The following is a 14,993-nucleotide window of genomic DNA, read 5'->3' on the forward strand; positions in this document are numbered from 1 at the left end:
CTGGATTTGCTTTACATTGACCATAGCTGCTACAACTAGTTTGATTCTGAGAGGTCGTGTTCAGTAAAAGCCATCTGGGGATGTTTTTATATTTGTCACAAAGGGCACTATGAGACCTTGTACAGTTACACCATAAATAACTCTAACACCTCCATTTTATTAGCCCACTTCGAAGAACTGAGTGCTGAATTATCTGGTGGCACAATAGACCCTGAAAAAGAGGTTTTTATGAGAGGACAAGGTGTAAGGGTCAGAGAGGATAATAGAAATGATAATGATGGCAATGAAGATGATAATAATAATTACTGACATGTACTGAGGTCTTACTAGGGCCAAATGCCATCTTAAGCTCTTTTTACATATTAGCTCATTAAGTCCTCACAAAAATGCTGTGAAAGTATACCTTTCTTTCTTTCTTTCTTTCTTTCTTTCTTTCTTTCTTTCTTTCTTTCTTTCTTCCTTTCAATATTCTATTTATTTACTTGAGAAAGAGAGAGACCATGAGCAGGGGAGAAGCAGAGAAAGAAGGAAAAGTGGACTCCCCGCTGAGCACAGAAGGGCTAGATCCCAGGACCCTGAGATCAGGGGTCCAGACTTGAGCCATAGTCAGCCGCTTAACCAACAGAGCCACCCAGGTGCCTCACCCTTATTATTCTTATTACACATGCATATCTTCACTACAGGAAGGAGGCACTGATAATCCTTGACAAGAGTAACTACTTGTTCCAGTTATCCAGGTTTGAAAATGATGATTCTTTTTCCAATGCTAATAACCCCATGCCTTAATAGTTTGCAGCTAACAAGGCTCATCTTTAAGTTATTACTCCTATTTGTACTGGTTTCTATCAACTTTCTTACGCTTAGCCCTGTTTGCTCTTCCACTCAAGTTCCTTCCACTTGGCATTTGCACTTTTCCTTCTACTCTTTTGTAGACTACTTTGGGGAGGATAACATACCTTGTTCATTCCTCAGCTTGTAATTCCCAGCTTTAGCTTCTTGTCGAAAATATAGCTGGGTCCACTTAGCTCCTGAATAATATTCACGACTTCTTACACGGCTCCTGAGGGCTCTATTTTGCCCTCAAAGCTCTTGGGCTTTTGTTTTCTAAACTAGAGTAATATGTAGGAGCCTAGCTGGATGTGTAATAAAATAGGCAGCCACTAAAAGAGGATAAAGAGAGGAAGGATTTGAAAACAAGAGGGATGATGAAGTCTGTGCAGACCAAGTTTGGGACTAAATTGATAGGAGCTTGAAGTTAGGTAGGAAAAATTTGGAGCTCAGTAAGTACACATGTGGGCTATTTTTTAGAGAAAGATGAGGATGGAGGACTTTAGAATATTTTGTTGTACACTATGAGTGCCATTTCTGTGCCATTTTCTTGTCAGTAGCATTGGATGTCACACTAACATTTTGCAAGTGGAACTTTGCTGGGACAAGGCAATAAGAGTCTGAATCTTATACTAGTTTCAGTCGAAAACTTGATCACCACCATTTTTATTGTCTGCAGGCATTAAACTTGGTGTCACCACTGATTCTTTCTTTTCCTTTGTTCTCCACTTCCAATCAATCTAATTTCTGCTGACTCTTCAATTACTTTTCTGCTCAGTTCAATTCAGCTCCTCGTTCTTACACCTACATTATCAAAGCTACCTCCGAGCTTCCTCCCTTATCTCCAATCTATCCCCCTTTCATTATATCCTGCACTGCAGTTATTGTGACATTCCACTCTTTCTGAAGATGCCTCAGTCCCTATCCTAGACTTAAGCAGAAATAGCCACCAGGCCCTAAGTCAGCTCTGGACCCTTTCTGGCTCCGCAGTGAATCTCTTGATTTATAAGTGAAATATGAACTGGCTTTTGAGATTTGGGCAGTATCTCTTTAAATAGAGAGAAAAATGAAAGATCATGCTTCTTCTTACCTGATGTCCCAGAAGTGATTCATGCAGCAGGTAGTTGAATTAGAAGACATATAATTACTTCTTCAGTTTTGAGATTTTCTTAATTTGTTACACAGAAAAGCTAGTTACAGAAACAGCTTGTTTTACATTCATTTGTATGGTCCTCTTATATTGACTATCTACTGTGTGCCAGGAATTGTGCTGGATACAAAGATAATAAGGTATGTCCAGAGTTGTGTGCCCACTCTGAGAATTCTAACTCTTGCTTTTTGATTCTTCTTCATGATTCAATTGAGATAACTCTTAATATTGGACTCAACTTGAACATTTGGTTACTCTAGAAAGCAACCTAGCAAACTAATGAAGACAGCTGTGTATGGGTCACTTGCTCTAAAGACTAAAGACCACCAATGACTTTTTCTTCTCCAACTGGTCAAACACTAAAATTTTCTACCAAATTTTAGTGCCCTCTAAAATCAACATTATATTGGATATTTAAAATTCTTTCCTACCACCTCCCAACCTCCCAAACAGTAGATTCATCTTCATCTTTACAGACAGACTTATACCATGTATCTTGAATAGACTCCATGACATTTCTAGACCTCACTTTCTTCATCTGCCTCATAGGTAATGGTGAGGATTAAATAAGAGGACAAATATAAAGCCCCTCTTACAATTCTTAACCATAAAAGCTATTCAATGATCATTGATCCTTTCTCCATTCTAAAAACAGAATGTCTTCCTCACATATGCAAATCTGAGACATCTTTGAAAACCAAGACTCTAACTCTTTCATCGTGACTTCCTGACTTTTACACTTCTTTTAAAAATACATTTTTGCATGTATTATCTGAATATTAGAATATTATTAGCCACTACTTCATTCCTATATGACCTACCCAAAATAGCCCTCTATAATATATTTTCTGATTTTCAAACTGACATGTCTTTCTCAATTTATCTTGCTACTACGTTATTGCTGGTAAGGAAGAAATCAACCTTATTATAAACTAATCTATAAGATCTAACATAATGCTTGGCACATGATAGATGCTTGATATTGTTTGTCTTTTAATCTACTTTGGTTCATGATGGTGGCTCTGGTAGGCTAAAAGTCACTTCAGCCTTACAAATAAATGAAGATTATATTTATTGTTGATAAAACACTAAGAGTGTTGTCAATAGAGTAAATATTAGTGTGTTTTATGCACACACACACACGTACACACTCCTCAGGTATGAAGTTGGGTAAGGAAATATAGACAAAAATTTATTTCAAGATTGGAAATGCTGAGAAAAGAACATCTTAGAGGAGAAAAGAGAAGGAAATCAATTGAAAAGCAGAAATAGGAAGGAAGGGAGAAGAGTCGTTTTAGTTCAATGAGCCCCCAAATATATGCCTATTTCCCATACCATGGGAAGACCAAGTTTCATGAACCTGGAGCCTATACAGTTCTGGGGATTCCCTTTTAAAAAGAGGAATGCAAAACATCAGATACAAAATTAGGTACAAGCCTAAGAAGTACCAGGTATAATTGAGTGGCTCTGAGGTATAAGCTTCATTAGCTTCTTAATGAATCAGCCTCTGGAGCCAGGTAGGATTTTCAGGACCTCTGTGATTAGGGGAGCCATTTAGGATGTTCTGCTTCCTTGTTCTTCACCCATTTCCACTCAGCACATCTTACATTTTCCAGGGATTTGTACCACTAAGGCACTTCTATGTGTAGGTGTTGTAAAAGTCATGGCCTCCTCAGTCACTGCTTCTTCCCTCCACTTTTATTTTATTCTCCATAACTGTCTGAGAACAACACTTGATAGTCAGCCACAACTGCAAACTCAGAAGGATGCTGTGGGTTGGAGAAGTGAGGTGAGATGGAATGAGGAAAAGAGATCTTCAGCCTAAAGCCACTAGAAGAAGCACTGCTGTGACTGATGGAGAAAAATGAGGATGAAATGAACACCAGGAAAGGACTGGGACATAATTGTAGTCATGCCATTTGTCTTAGTCCTTCAACTTCCCCAGAAGTCCTAGTAACTATATCAATAACACACATGGCACTCTGCACTCTGAGTTGAACTTCTTGGTTTTTGTTTGGTTTTGTTTTACCCAGTATGTGACATCCTACCAATCACCTACAACTTAGGATGTGAGATAGTTCTTCAAGCTTGGTGATCTGTTTGATCCCCAGTCACTAACCTATGGGCAAGTCCCTCTCATCTTATTCCATACTGTCAAACCTACTTAATTTATCCTGCTTTTATCCTGTTCCTGTCTTTCCGCTTTATTTTTCTTATACTCATAAATTTTGGTTGTGTACTTGTTATGTGCTAGTTCTTCTCATAGAACTCTGGCTGGGGAGGCATAAAAATAAACAATTAGAATTTAATGTGATGAATTGTATGATAATGCATATGGTACACTGTATGGTGCATATATGTATAAACACTCAGGGGTTGCTGTGATTGAATCATAAGGTGTAAGCACAAGTGAGTAAAAAAGAATAAAAGTACAGAGGCCAAATCTTGAAGGACTCTACAAGCTAGGCTAAGGAATTTGAATTATATTCCTGAAGGTAATGTGAAACCCTTTAAAGAGCTTTAAGAATGAGGCGTGACACGATTAGATTTGGATTTCAGAAAGGACACTGCAGAAGCTATGCCGAGAATAGATTGTAAGAGGGTAGTATAATATGGAGAGAGTTCATTTAAAATGCTGCTATAGTAATTCAGGAGAAAAATATTTAAAATATTAAAAAACTAAGGCAAACATTGACAATGTGAACAGAGCTGTGGTGATGAGTCGCATCTATTACTTGACTGGTAAACAGATTGAAGAAAAAGAAGGAAAAAAAGATTATTCCCGTGTTTCCTTCTTAAGACATGGAGGAATTTGGTATCATTCTCAGAGTCAAGAAATACAGAAAGAGGAGCATTTTTAATACTAACCACTAATTATTGAGCACTGACAGCATGCCAAGGAGATGCTACACACTTAATATGCATTATGTCATTTTTTTCTCAAGGTGATATCATGAGGTACATATTATTATATTGAGTTTAAAGAAAAAGAAATCAAGGTTCAAAAAAGCCAATTTTCTTGTCCAAAATTACATAATAGCTAAGTAGTAGAGCTGGAATTTAAACCTAAGCAGATCTAACTCAGAGCCATGGTTCTTAGAAACACTACACCAATGTTTCATGAAGTGTGGTCCAGCAGTGATCTGCAACAGATTTATCCAGGGTAATTGTCATATTAGGCTCTTGGGTTGAGCCCAGTTTATTGAGGTGGCATTCCTGGCTGGGGACTGGACACACCAGGTATTTCTTATGCACCTTGAAGTTTACACAACTACTGCAGTATAAACTGTATGTTACAACTTGGTGGAGGAAGAATGGCAGATTTTTTTATATGGTAGAGTATGGAAAAATGCCACCCAGATTGCCAGAGGGGTGGAGCACAGCAGATATTTTCAGGATGGACTTTGATGCTGGGATGGCTTAAATCAGGATTCTCAGTGTTGGTAAAGCTACTTTTGCCGCAGTGTCTCCAAGGTGGTTTGGATGAAGTATCATATGCAGGAAAGGTGATGGAATGGAATAAATTGTCACTGAGCTGAACCACCCTCCAGCTTCCCCCCTTTTCTTGTTCAGTGGTTTTGGCACATCCTTCCAAATTTGCCCCAAGCATGAAATGTTTTTGTGTGTTTTCCTAAAAATAGTTGCAAATACTTTTTGCATTTCATTCCATAAATTGTCTGTTTTTAATAGAAGTATATGTTTAATTATGCAGCAAGTGGTGGAATGGACTCTCCAGGAAGTTGCACAGTATTGTTGGTGACTCTGTTTACCCTCAAGAACACCCAGTGCTCTCTCTAGGAGCAGGAGTAACCAATTGGAGGAATGTGTGATTGTTGCTTGTATAGATCTGGTCTCCATTAGTAAATTGCAAACATTTTCTTGTATGAGTTCTGTGTTCTTCACGATGTTTTTAACATAGTAGGCACCCACTAAACAGCTAATGAATTTGGGAGAGAGGAGTTTGAAAGAAATCAGGAGTGTGAGAAATCAGAATCGACTCACCAGAAACCAGTCATTTTTAAGAAGTGCCACATTAGGAAGTTCTGTTCGTGTCTCTCATGGTTAAGTGATCACTTCAACAGAAGATGCTTTAGTTTTCCTAAACTCTCTTACAGAAAAGCTGGGGGCTTTCAGAAAATGGACTTCAAGTGGGCCTTGGACTTGTTTTCTCCTATGAGAGAGGAAGGAACCATTTTTGAGAATTAAGTTAGAACTTTCCAGATTCAAAATGTTCAAACCAGCTCTCACAGCACATGATAGTATCAGGCTCAGAACATTCCCACCTTCGTGATATTTTAATTCCCCTCAAGTTACTGTAACTCAAAATTCCACTTCAGCTTTGTGTTATTAACATCTAAGTGTCTGTTTCAAGATTATCTATAAAGGCAAAACATTGTACCAAAGATTTTTAAGAATATTCTTTAAGACAAATTTTAAAAGGCAGTGTTGCAACCAATTATAAAAGTGTCACCTTTCTACAGTGTTTTTCTGTAGACGTTCACTTTCAAACTAGCCTGATTTCATTAATATTTATGTCTTCTTCAGCCCATGCAAAATAATGATTTGGACTGCTATATAAGAACCAATTTTTGTGGCTCCTTTGACTTGAGAATGTATTTGGCTCCTTCTTAGAAACTTGGTCATCTTGATCTGTGCAGCCTTCACCAGTTTGAGGATCCTGACCATAATCCTCTGTGGGGATTTAGACATGTGTCTATTATGGCCCATAATCTGTGATACGGCCTCTAGTATTCTTGTTGCAGAAAGGTTAAGCCCTCCCGTCTTTATTCCTGAGTAAAAACGTCCACATGGTATTAGTATCGTCAGGGAGCAGATTGAAACAAGCAACAACTTCAATCAGGTCTTAAGCCTGTGTCTATGCCAGGAAGAAATCTTTGTGATGAGCAAGGGGCTCCGTTAGAAAACAGAGCAGTTGGTTTTTCACTCAGGAGTTACAAAAAGAAAACTCCTGATCCCCTATTATTCTTAGAGTGGCCATATTTCCCAAAGTAAAAATTTGGCCCTCATGGTCTGACAAATGTATAGGTACCTTTGTCACCGCAGTTTCAAAATATCTAAAGTTAAGACAGTCCCATAATATTCAGGCTACATTGTTAACATGTGTATACTCCACTTTGGGACCCAACATGCCAATTAAACAGGGCAGGTTACAAGTGAGATTGCACTCTGATTTGTAGAGATCGCTGCCCTTTATTTACAAAGGGATAACGAACAACTGGAAACATGTCACCTTGTGGACCTACTGGAAGACATGAAGAGTTTATCCTTATAGCTGTAAGTCTAAGTCATCAAGGCCTGTCAGTACTGGTGGTGCTGACACTTATCTTTTGGATTTCTGGAGAAGGTATCCGCCATCTTGAATCATACGCACCTCTGGTTCTGATTTCTCTCTGTTCTTTCTATCACCAGTAACAAAGCTATAAGACCTGGAGAGGACACCTCAGCCTGAGCAATGAGCATCAGCTCTCAGACTCAGAGTGGCCGGAGTATCTTCAGAAGAGTCTGAAGATGAGGAGCCTTCCCGTGTTATAGCCAGGCAAGAATCCAGGACTTAGGGAAAGGAGTGAACAAGAAATTCCAAAAAGGGACTGGGCTCAGGGTTTCCTAACCACCAAAAATTACATCAACGAAAGAGAAGAAAAGGCAGTCATCACCTCAAGATGATAGCCTACCCCAGCAGTTAAAACGTGTGCTCATAGGTCATCTCTCTGAGAGATGAGCAGTGAACTATGCTACCTGTTTCTTCACCCTTTTAAAGGCTTGCCTTGGCAGAGACCTAGCGATACCTATTTCAAAGTCACGTTGGAAACAGGTTGGGAGAGCTATCCCAGAATACTGTTCCTGCTCCCTTTACCTAAGTGTCTTTTTTTTTTTTTTAATGTCACCTAGTGAGCAAATAAGCAAGGATGTGCCAGATGCAGATGGGTGTGAGGCAGCCCTGTCTTACTGTTTTTCACAATTGGTGTGTTAACCCAAATGCTTCTCACCACCACTTGTAAGTACATGCCTGCTTGGCATTTAGCACCATACACTTGAGTAGTGAACATCTTATGATGACTCCAGACATTTCCAACTGTCGTTCCCAGTTGTTTGCCAATAAGGTAAAGCTTGGAAGGGGAAGTTCAAAATGATAGGAACCACAAGTATTGCCTTAATATTGCTTACATGGGATTTTCTTTTTTAACTCTGAAAGGTCTAGCAGATCCCAGTTGAAAGGAGAGTCTTGTCAAAGTATCTCTTGCCAGAAGGAAGGTAATTTTATCAATAGACACAATAAAAACATGTCTCAAATTTTATTTATCCTTTTAAGTTCTGAAAGCGCATTAAGTAACTTAATTTCAATTCTCCCAGAGGTAAAATATTAACATTTTTAAATGAAATTAAGCATCACAATCTTCATCTTCTAATTGTTACAAAGAACATTTAGCAGTAATATCTGTTTAATTATTTAGGCATCTCTTAATGGTGTAAATATTATCAGTGCAGTCATAAATATTTTCTGCTTTGTCCATAGACAATCAGTTAAGAATCTGTTGCTTGTAGGACTTAAATTAAGATCTATTTAAAGCTGCCTGCTGGCCACAAAATAATTACTTACACTTGCTAATGCTTGAATCTGTTAGATTTAGCAGCAAGAAGTGTTCTTTGCTTTCACAAGTAGGGGAAAGTTATTTTTCTTATATAAATTTCATTGTTAATGGTATTAGGGAGGATTAGGGTGGGGTTGAAGTAGTTGAAAATTTAATTAATATAATCCTTTTAACAGCAATTGTTTTCATATTGATAATTCTCTGTAACAACAGTATTACAGATCACACCCATGTGAAATATTTACATGAAATATTTTAGTGTATAATCTCTCCTCTAGCTTTCTCTTTCTAGAATAGTAAGGTTTTCAGCTTCTTCAGCTGTCTTTTTTTTTTTTTCATTCTCTCTCACCACAAATGTAGGCTTTTTTTTCTTAGAGAACCAGAATGAAACCTTTCTCTTTTTCCTACTAATTTTCTCTCAATATCATCATCTCTTAGGAAGTTACATTAATGTTCATCAAATCATGAATCTTCTAAAAGAGCATGAAGGCTATGAAATAATTATGGTTCAAATTGATTTTTTGGGGGGGGGATCTATAGCCATTGGTGTAGATTCTCATTAGAAATGATTTGTTTACTCATCCATTTCAATAAATTGCTATGCTGGTGAAATTATCACTAAGAGTAGAGTCAGATGAAGGACGAAACTATCATTCTGGTCAAACTCTGATCATCTCCGGTGTAAATTGGGAATCGTTCTTAATCTGCTCAAATGTCACGTTATCTAGGAGAAGCTTTCTCTGACCTCCCTATAAATTTACAGTCAGTATCCGTCCTGCAACACCACGCTCTCCTTTAATTGGTTTTATTTTTCCCCATAGCAGTTATCACCAAGTAACATTATAGAACATTATGTATTTGTTTAGTGCATCTCCCCCAACTAAAACGGAAGCTCTACTGAAAGCCAGGACTTGGATTTGTTTACTATTGCATCTTGAAAGCCAAGACAAGTACCTTAAATATAGGAGTATAGTAGGCAATCAATAAATAATTATTGCATGCATGAAACTTTTTCCCCATTTTTCAGGTACCTTAAAGCACCAGATCAGTGCCAAGCAATAAAATTGTCTTCTTGTCCTGGCATGCATTTTGATGGCTGACAATTTGATGTAAATGTAAGCATTTATCCTGAGCTGGCTGTCCTGCTGAGCCCCAGTGGAAGGGTGTCTTTGCAGAACAAAAGCAGAGACTGAGTGCTTTGTGTGGTCATGTCTTCATTAAAGGACTAAAACTTTGGGTTATACTGCTGTCTGGCATCCACACGTTTACAATTTTAAGAGTAATATAAAGCAGAGAATCTCAAAGGATGTTCTCCAGGACACCACTTCTACGGCTTATAAGTAGGGGTTACTAAAGCGAAAAGGGGCACCATGGTGAAATAAAGTTTCTCAAAGTAGGTATTGTTACATGAAGCTAAGGAAGATTCATAACTTGAAGACATCTTAGATGTATGATAATGCTCATTAGGGCTCTCTAGGGCAAGATCTGAGGCTGTGCTTCCCAAATTAATTTGACCTTAGACTCTTCCTTTCTACTACCAACCCTGTTTCTAAGACTGGGTTGCATCATGGATAACACCATTGACTTGGAACTGACAAGGGGAGGGCAAGAGATGTGGGTCTTGGCTCTGCCTCTTACTCACTTTGTTATATGACATTGGGCAAATTACGTAACACTTGTGTATGACTCAGTTTTCTCCTCTGTAAAGCAGTAGTGGACAGGATTGCCCAGGATAATGTATGTAAAGTGTCTGACTCATAAGTGCTACATGTGCTACATAAATGGTGGTTATTGTCAACACCTTTTATCGAATGTAGGAATGAATGCTTTTTAGATAGATATCCTCAAGTATATTTCCTAAGATGCATTTGCTAGGGTAGACTCAGACCCCAGAATCAGCCCGCTGTGCCTCACTCTCTGTCTCAGCACCCTATCCCCATCTGAGAAGATGTGCACATCTATGCTGAAGTCGAAGAAACGCTGTCTTTCAACATGACTTAATCCAGATCTCTGCTAACTCACTTTGGTGTATCCTGCAGAGTTGATTTCCTGCGTTGTGATACCCTTGACCTCAGATGAGGATGCTTTTGTCAGGAGGAAGGTGGTAGCATCCAAGTTAATGATTGTGCAGATGGCTACATGCTGGTAGATTTTGAAGTGACCATATTTTTTCAGTAAATTTCAAACGAAGGTGTGATTTGTGTAAATCTGACCCCTTCCAGTAAATTGTGCATTTACATATATTTAGAATTTATAAACCTTGACAGATTCCACAATATTTATAGCCCTCCAGAAAAAGCCTTTGCCAGTTTGCAGAGCTTTGCATTTGGCTCTCTGGTATGCTTAAGAGAGTTTAAATAATAATAAATTTGGTGATATATTCCACCTGGAACAGAAACTTATTTTCCCCCCTTGGCTCGTTTTGAAGGGGATACTATAAATAGTGCCACAGACGCTGGGATCAGGAATAGGGAATTGAAATTCGAGAGAGAAGTACAGAAACATTTCCATTATCACTGATGCCTTGAATGTATTTTTAAAACAGATCTGTTCCTCAAATAATGTACCTTCTCTCCTTTCTCCTGCCCCATCTCAATTATACTTGAGTCCCCCAAACCTGTTGCCAGCTTTAGGATTCAGTTGCACTAATGGGAAAGAGAGAGTGAAAGTATTAGCTGACTAGGTAGGAGAAATTGCCTCTAGGGAGACCAAAGCAATTCTCCAGTGTTCATCTTACATTTCACGGGAGTCAGCTGGTAACTGAGTGTCGGGGTCTAAAATGTAAATTCATTATTTGAGACCCAGCTCATGCATCCTGCAGGTATGATGAAAAGCTCTCAGTCCATGAAAAAGGGGGGAAAATCTAATTGTAATTACAAGAGAAAGCCTAAGGACAATGTGAGAGGGTCGATTCTTTCACCCATCCATGTTTATGATTACCCAGTAGAGGATTAGGGAGAAATGCCTGAATAGTTGACTCCAAATGATACCATTTATTTTCTTAAACACAAAATAAACAAAAATCAGGGAGCCAGCTGTTTGCCATGGAATCATCTGATGAAAACTGAAAGCAGTCATTAAGTGTAGCGTAAGTGGCATTATAACTTGTGATTGATACAAGATTTATTTCCAGCTTCTTGTTTGAGTGGACTGTGAAGGAAACAAGCCTTTGTCAGGAGGGAAAAAATAGTCGTGGCTAACATCCCCGGACAGCTGACTGTGGGCCAGCACAGAGTACCACACCGGGTAGCTGTGGCTCACACTTCTCATTAAGTACCGGACGCTCCTATCCTCAGAACTTGGAGCACACCTCTGCCCCAAGTCTTTGCTGTGAGATCCCCTTGCCTCGAGCTAATAGGATGGCAGATGTTTGGACCAAGCCCCAGAGCCTAGTAGTATACCACATTTTAATGATTTGTGGTGAACAAAGTAAATGCTTTAAGAGCAGGTTTTATGAAGCAGGGACCTAGTTAAGTGTGATGGATTTGAGGCAACGCGAGAAGAAGCTGAATGTTGGATGGGGGGTATTGTTTCCCAAACAGGACACAGGTATCTACGGTTCATTGCTAATTCTAAAGGTTTCCTTGAAAAATGACTTTTTCAAGAACTGTGCTCTTGAGGAACGTCCTTGAGGCCTGGAGGTATTTCCTTGCTTTTCTATAGCATCTTTCTAAGAGGACGCAGAGGTATTGAGCTGTTAGACAGTTGCTCCGTATCTTTGTGCTTCTGGGACCGCATTATGGGTCTAACACATATGGGATAAATAAACTGTTTCATTTCTTAAAGCCCATGGAAGGAAACAAGACAAGAAAATTACCATATTGCTTCATTTTTTTAAAAAAAAGCGATTAAAGAGGAGAATCCAGTTAGGGCAAATAAAAATGATTACTGCAAACAGGGTCCCCCCCCCCACTTTCTTTCTCTCCTAGTCTTTTACTCAGCAACGGCAATCTGGCAAGACTCGTGTCAAACCAGTGTTTTGATGCACCCTCTTTTGTTCTTCTTCCATAGGGCAACCCCTACATGTGCAATAATGAGTGTGATGCAAGTACCCCTGAACTGGCGCATCCGCCTGAGCTGATGTTTGATTTTGAAGGAAGACATCCCTCCACATTTTGGCAGTCTGCTACTTGGAAGGAATATCCCAAGCCTCTCCAGGTTAACATCACTCTGTCTTGGAGCAAAACCATTGAGCTCACAGACAACATAGTTATTACCTTTGAATCGGGGCGTCCAGACCAAATGATCCTGGAGAAATCTCTCGATTATGGACGAACATGGCAGCCCTATCAGTATTATGCCACAGACTGCTTAGATGCTTTTCACATGGATCCCAAATCTGTGAAGGATTTATCACAGCATACAGTCTTAGAAATCATTTGCACCGAAGAGTACTCTACAGGGTACATGACGAATAGCAAAATAATCCACTTTGAAATCAAAGACAGGTTTGCGTTTTTTGCTGGACCATGGCTACGCAATATGGCTTCTCTCTACGGACAGCTGGATACAACCAAGAAACTCAGAGATTTCTTTACAGTCACAGACCTGAGGATAAGGCTTTTGAGACCAGCGGTTGGGGAAATATTTGTAGATGAGCTACACTTGGCACGCTACTTTTACGCGATCTCAGACATAAAGGTGCACGGAAGGTAAGAAAACATCTGTCTGACTTGAATGAAAGTGGTTGTCCAAAGAAAATGCCAGTGTGGTGGTCCCACTCCTGTAGAGTCACATTTGTCACTTCCTAGTACAGCATTTTCTCAGGAACACCAGTCTAGAGCTGGGTTCAGGGAAATTTGAGGCCCCTCTGACTCAGCAGTAATTTGTGATTCCAGACTCACTGTCACTGAACCTGAACCTGGCAGGATTTCTTAGAATTTAAACAGAAGACAAAAAAAAAAAAAAAAAAAAGCAGCAACTTATTTGAATCCAAGGAACTCCCTAGATCAGGGGGTGGTTTAAGTCTTTAAGGCAATGAAGCCAGGGAGAACAAAGCCAGCTGCTCTAGAAAGGATACTGAAAAACAAGAAATACGTCTTTCCATTGTTTTTAAATGCCAGACAGGGTTTCTACATGGTACAGCTCTCTGCTTATGTTTCATTGTATTGCACACAAAAAAAGTTTCTAAACTGCAACTATATCCCTTTAAATTTATTAAATCAGAACCAAAAGCATTTAGGAAGCACGATGCATTTGTTAAAAAGGAGGGAGCCCTGCTTTTCAGAGTTTTGGTGGTTATTGACTTAAAAAGATAGGCTGCCATTTATATATGGTCCTGAGAGGCAGGCTCCCTTCACTTTGGGGGCCAGTTACAAATGAACCAGAGTTTAAACCCCTTAATGGTCAACAGGCTGGCATATCTTTGATTTTGATACTACGTCAGAGACATACTTGAGCAAGTTTCCAAGAATTTTGAGGATGTTTTAATGAAAAACTCAAGTAATAAGAACCAGGGACTCTAAGGTAGAGCTGTTCAACCAGATTTCTAACTGTGGTATGGTTGGTATCCACATAACCAACTGATGGGAGTTGAAGCATGAGGTAATTAGTTGGGAAAACTAAAGATGAGTGAGGTATACTGCAAAATGGAAAAAAGAGATAGCAAAGCAACAACCATCCTAAAAATGCCAAGACAGATTTAAGTCAGAATATATGAGGTTAAGAATATAAACAGTCCATAAATCATGTAACTTTCATTAAGCAATCATACAATTTAAATAAATACAGCAGGCTGCATTAAGTTTACTGGCTTCCAGCATCCCTTAGGGCAGCCCTGGCCTCAGAAATTGGAGAAGTGTTGAGACTCCCTGGTCTTTCCAAGAGTTGACTCAGTCTATCTTTTGATGATAGTGTTGTTGTATATATACACTAGAAGGAAGGAGAGGTCACTGATGTTAAGGTAAAGGCCATAGAGGGCACACAGAGTGGAGTGGTGGGCATGACCTCAGTATGATAGTAGAGGTTTCAGTAGAGGTAGTGGTAGGAACAGGTGGCCACCTACTCTCAACTTTGTTGTAGCTTCAAGTTCCTTCTGGAAGAGTCAGGAGTCTTTAGCAATGGAGCCTCTTTAAAAACTTTTAACTAAGGTCTTGGTAACATATGATGAAGATATCTTTAAAGCAAAATAATATTCCTGAGAGCAATATGCACTGGTACAATATTGAGCTTGCGGGTTCCAGGATGTAGAAGAAAGTTTGTGCATTAGCAGGGCGCCACGAGAGGGCAATCTGGAACTGTTGCCTGAAATGTGAATATGCTATTTATAGTAAAATATTGCCATTTTACTCATAAACATTTTAGCAAGAGATAATCAGCTTCCAGTTCTTATTCTTGGGGACTATAATATATAAAAATAATTGATGTTGATATGATTAACAATAGCATTCTACAACAAAGTAACA

General features: G+C 39.1%; 1 protein-coding gene across 1 annotated transcript in view; it reads left to right on the top strand.

The window, feature by feature from the left end:
* NTNG1 (netrin G1) overlaps positions 1-14,993 on the top strand; it is a 298,389-nt gene that overhangs the window by 143,914 nt on the left and 139,482 nt on the right. The window contains exon 2 of the mRNA XM_055340644.1: positions 12,601-13,241. Coding sequence (XP_055196619.1) covers positions 12,601-13,241 — 641 coding nt within the window. The remainder of the gene's footprint in view (positions 1-12,600; positions 13,242-14,993) is intronic.

Source organism: Nyctereutes procyonoides, unplaced genomic scaffold (genome assembly GCF_905146905.1).
Source record: "Nyctereutes procyonoides isolate TBG_1078 unplaced genomic scaffold, NYPRO_anot_genome, whole genome shotgun sequence".
NCBI classification, from domain to species: Eukaryota; Metazoa; Chordata; class Mammalia; order Carnivora; family Canidae; genus Nyctereutes; species Nyctereutes procyonoides.